This window comes from Wasmannia auropunctata, unplaced genomic scaffold (genome assembly GCF_000956235.1).
Source record: "Wasmannia auropunctata unplaced genomic scaffold, wasmannia.A_1.0 LD335187.1, whole genome shotgun sequence".
Classification (NCBI taxonomy): Eukaryota; Metazoa; Arthropoda; class Insecta; order Hymenoptera; family Formicidae; genus Wasmannia; species Wasmannia auropunctata.
Genome location: NW_012027703.1, coordinates 39,188 through 44,373, shown reverse-complemented (window position 1 = coordinate 44,373; position 5,186 = coordinate 39,188). Strand labels below are relative to the sequence as shown.

The window sequence follows — 5,186 nt, the reverse complement described above, 5'->3', positions numbered from 1 at the left end:
ACTCGTTCGGTACACAGCTCGGAATTTTGATGAAAAAAATTAGTTTCACGTATAAAAGTTTTTCCTCGTATTCTACAGGGTTCAAAGGATTTTTTAAGCCCAAAAAAAAAATCGATTTTTGAAAATCCATTACAGTGGTGTTACCCCTTAAGTAATAGCCTGATATTTGTTTTATGATTACATTTGTATGTATGCAATAAGTAATTCACTGTCAAATATTGAATTTTTTTCCTTTAAAAGCCATAATAATCGGAAAATTATAAACTCTCGTATAAAGCCTCCGAAGTCGAGTTTTCATATGTTAACCCTCTTTTACTCGAACTTCGATAAGTCGAAACCTTTATAACTCGATGATTTTAGCTTTTTCCTTGAGATTTGAGTTATCAAAGTGCGACTATATATATGTATTTTAATATTATTAAAATTTAATATTATTAATATATTTCAAGACAAAAATGCAACGCGCAGTTTGTGTGTGACTGGATATTGTAACAATAAAAATGATTATACACCAACATCCGTGTCGGCTCACATAGGCAATCTTTAGTTATTTCTGATTTATTCATGAGAGTCTTAGTTTCTTTAATTTAAATTTGTATTAATTAATATAATAAAAAATTAATTATTAATTGATATTGATATTGTAATAAATGCTATTATCTTCTATTTTGATGTTGTAAAATGATTTTTTATCTTATAAAAATTCATAAATTTATATTTTTCAAAGAGATAAAAAAGGCGCCAAGTTATAGACGCAAAAAATACTGTATAAAGTAATATTTTTTAATATACTAAAATTTAAAAATAATACACATAATTTAACAAAAAGAAATTAATCATACTCATCTGATCATTTTTAGAAGAATTTTAATTCGTCCATTTTCCAACAGACATATACTAGTTGAATCTATCAGATTTACAATTTATGCAATTAGACTTTTTTCCAATATACAGATGTTTCCCTATCACGTCCATGTCGTTAATCTTAGATGTTGCCTAGAGCAACATCAAAATAATCATTTTTAATATTAATACTAGCTATTCTCTTTCAAATTAATTAAAAAATAATAAAATTAAAACACATGCGCGTTTCGAAAGATTTCTAAACTATATCAAAGCATTACTAGTTTTACACTACAGAGAGCACAAGTTTTATACCACTGACACTCATTTTAATATTAAAAATATTATCTCCAATATGATATTACATGTTTCTTTATTTTACTTATAATTATAAAGCTTAAAGTCTCTTAAGAAAAATATATAATATTCTGAATTATTTTTATAAAATGTTCTTAAAGATGTGAACAACTAAATATATTCCAATAAAGCAAAAAGCTTAATCATATCCTATCATATAAAAGAAATAATAACACAAAACAAGTCAAAATAAAAAAAATAAAAGTATTTAACGTAAAATACTTGATGCTGTCAGTTCAAATGTTCAACATCCTCAATCATTAAATTATAATATAAATTTTTCACTATTTAATTTTATTTAGCACAAATGTAGTCTATAAAAAGAACATGCTACATTATCTAAATTTGCATTTCATTCTAAATTTAAATTTATATCACATAAGGTGCCCTTTATAGACTGCATGTAATCAATGCTATATTTACATAATACTGTTATTGATTCTTTTGTAATATTAAAAAATTTGTAAACGTGTGTGTAATCAATATTATAATGCATCATTATGTTACTAAAACATTTATGTAAACAGCACAATAATCCGTCTATTGATCTTTTTCGTAGCAAAAGATTCATTGTCTACTGTATCACTTCTTTTCGCGTGACAATTACCGATGTAACAATAGCCAATACCAACTGCAAGCTCCTTTACTGTCGTTTGTAGCTAGTAACCGCATTTTTGTCAATAAAAATGACGTTTCTTAAATTAAAGTTTCACAATTCAAATTTTGCATTGTAACATCTCTATTCATAGATCACATAAGTAAGAAAGATAAAGACATTTTTCTGATATAATGAAAACTACATCTAACGATTAAATCTATATACGAACTCGGTTTGAGATATCATACACTTTCAAATTACTTTCAAATTGCCGTTTCGTGCAAAGCTACACGATCTATCTTGTTGTTGCGAATTTGATGCAAAACGTCATAATTAGCTGAGATTGTATTCAAAATGGATACATATATGTATATATTATAAATAAATGCGGATCATTCAATTTGTTTTGCTCATCAATGTAGAAATTGGTTAGATGTATATATCTCGTAAAAATTCAAAAAATATAAAGATTTCATACGACGATTTAAAATCAAAATGTATTTCGAACATACAAAACAAAAGAAGACAAATTCGTTGTGATATTTAAAGTGAAACGGAACAGAAAAATTTTCCAAAATGTTTTGTAGAACTTTTATCTTATTTATTGCGTCTGCAGCGGTCCAGAAAACAAAACTTTTCCATTCTACTTTACTATGAGCGGCAGTTGTGTTTTGTGTTTTTAACAGTACAGCGTGCGTGGAATTTTGCATTTTTGAATGCACGTTTCATGAGATGCGGATGCTCCGAATATCTTTTCTCTATTTCATATATATGTATCTTTATATGTGTTTTCCATATAAAATATTATAATCTTCCTGCATTGACGTTGCATTTTGGAATTCGAATAAGATTCATTCCTCATGGCAATTTTGTTGCAAATATTTTGGATAAACATTTTAATGCCGAATTTGCATTCGATCATAACATGCATTATTACAATATAACATTTACTTTGTTTGAATAAATAACAAAGATTTTGTGACGCATATAGATAATTATATTATAATTACTAATGTACGAGATCTTTCTTCAAAAAGGAATTAGTGTTGTGAAACTTTAAAGAATGATTGGAATTTTATCGATAACGCGTGATTAAAATTGATGTAAAAATAAATCCCTTTATAAATTTCACTGCAAGTGGTTGAGTGGTAAGTATGCCATCATGTTTTGTTTACGAATGATGTTATATCGAATTCATAAAACATAATATGACGAACACACGCATCCAGCCAGATTCCACTTTTAATGCTCGTATCGATATGCAGCAGTATATCTGTGCATACTAGGACGTAATTTAAATGCATTAATCCTTTGAGTGGCGAACTATGATGTATCGTCATATCATGCGTGCGCCTGTAGTGCCAACGTCGATTTATCGTTGCTGCAACATTCGAGAGATAAACAAGATAGGTATACTTGAATTTTAAACGAGATTTTGTTAAACTCTCATTAAATGCGAATAATCATTAATTCTTGCACATCACAGGCACACAATTATTTATAATTATTAAGGGAATTTAAAAAAAGTTCCTAAAATTCGAAATGTAAAGTAACTGTTTAAATAATTTTATCAGCCAGAATTGCAATTATTATATCCTGAATCATCGCCTATTCTTTTTTTAATCACTCAAATATTATATACAGTTTTTTTTGTTTATTAAAACACAAATATATGAAATATTACACACACATACATATATTTTTTTAAACACTGTCTATTTTTGAATTTCAATGAAATTAAAGCATGACAAATTAATATAATATTAATTTTGACCAATTTTAAATTATCATTGTTATTATTAAAATAATCTTCGTGTGGTCATTGATCTATAAAAAAAATTTTAATCCAATATTTAAACTGAAAGAAGTGTGATATTTACAGAGTAAACTTTCAAGAGAATTCGCGGATGTCAAGTTGATAAAACAAAAGGAGGTAGTCAATGCGAACAGCGCTCGAAGCTGCCTCTACTTTACGCAGCGCCAGAATCCGCTCGGCTTTAACGACAAACGGAACGGGAGCGGGGGACGTACGCAAACAAACCTGCGGAAAAACATTCCCCTGGGCGAAGGGGAAACCGGAAGGTGGTTATACTCACCGGTGCGCACCATCACGTTGAGCAGGATGTACAGGACGAGGGTGGTGACCCGGTATCCATGTATTATGATCATCAGCCACTTGGATGCGTTGAATCCCGCCGCGTGCCATAGACCTGTGCCCTCGTGCACCATATTTCTCCGTTCAAGCCTGCCTCAAGGCCGTCGTCGGCCCCCGTGTGCGTCCTTCCACGCGCCCTCATTCACCGGCACTCTGCGACGTAAGCATCAAACGATGTAACACGAGTGTGTCATTCGGTGATACAAGTCTCCGAATTCTCGCGTTTCGGTCCGCGCTGCGTCTCTATACGAGAGATGTGTCAAGTCCTCGTGTGCCGCGCGACACGAACCGAGACGTCGAGAGCTCGTTTAATTCGCGAGAGAGAAACGATGGGATATTAGTCACGCTGCGCGCCGCTAAGGTACTTGAAGAAATTCCCGACGCTAACTTTTACTATTGCCGCCTTGTCGCAGCTATAATTACGCCAATATATTATGTGTATATCATCGATTCTACCTGCAGTATAGATATTCTAGCGACATTTTATTCAGAAAGAATAACAAGAATACGATTTGGAACAACATTCTATTTTAGGATATAACTTTCGAATTTGTGTATTAGAATTATTCTTGTAAAAAAATATTGGAACATTCGTAAAAATTGAGTCATAGCTTTCTTCCGCTATGTAAATATTAACTTTATTTAGAGAGATTACAATAATACGTACGGAATAATTTCAAAAAAATTTACGATGTAAACATATATAATAAAGAAAGTGGTTAATAATTCATTAATTTGACAATCAAGCCATTGTGTTGATATAACAACACATTCTGTCGTTACAATTGTATTAATAATCGTACCTATTGAATTAACTACATATTGATTGCATTAACTGTATAATACGCTCAATTAATTTCATATTTGTTCGAACAAGAACGATTGTGTAACGCGGTATACATCGATTTTAGTTCAAATAATTTCCACTCAATATAACAAGTTTTGAATTGTAAGTCGTTTCAAACTTATACATTCTTATTAATTAATAATTCACCGTAAGAAAGTTAAAATTTACTCGGCAAATACGCAAGTCTCCAAAATTTTGTATACTCTATCTCTATATATTTTCAATTTTTTACAACATTACATAGTGGGAAAATTTGTGTTAAATTTAATAGATTTCACATGATGTCCAATCTAGCCAAATTTTTGTATTAAATTAGCATAAAATGAATATGTTAGAAGGTAAAATAAACATTATATGAAAATTAACACAAAAAATATAACACTTTG

At 30.1% G+C, this 5,186-nt stretch overlaps 1 protein-coding gene across 1 annotated transcript in view; it reads right to left on the bottom strand.

The window, feature by feature from the left end:
* LOC105457646 overlaps positions 1–4,741 on the bottom strand; it is a gene marked incomplete at its 3' end in the record, with an annotated part of 30,534 nt that extends 25,793 nt beyond the window's left edge. The window contains exon 1 of the mRNA XM_011702438.1: positions 3,895–4,741. Coding sequence (XP_011700740.1) covers positions 3,895–4,027 — 133 coding nt within the window. The remainder of the gene's footprint in view (positions 1–3,894) is intronic.
* Between the last annotated feature and the right edge of the window lie 445 nt (positions 4,742–5,186).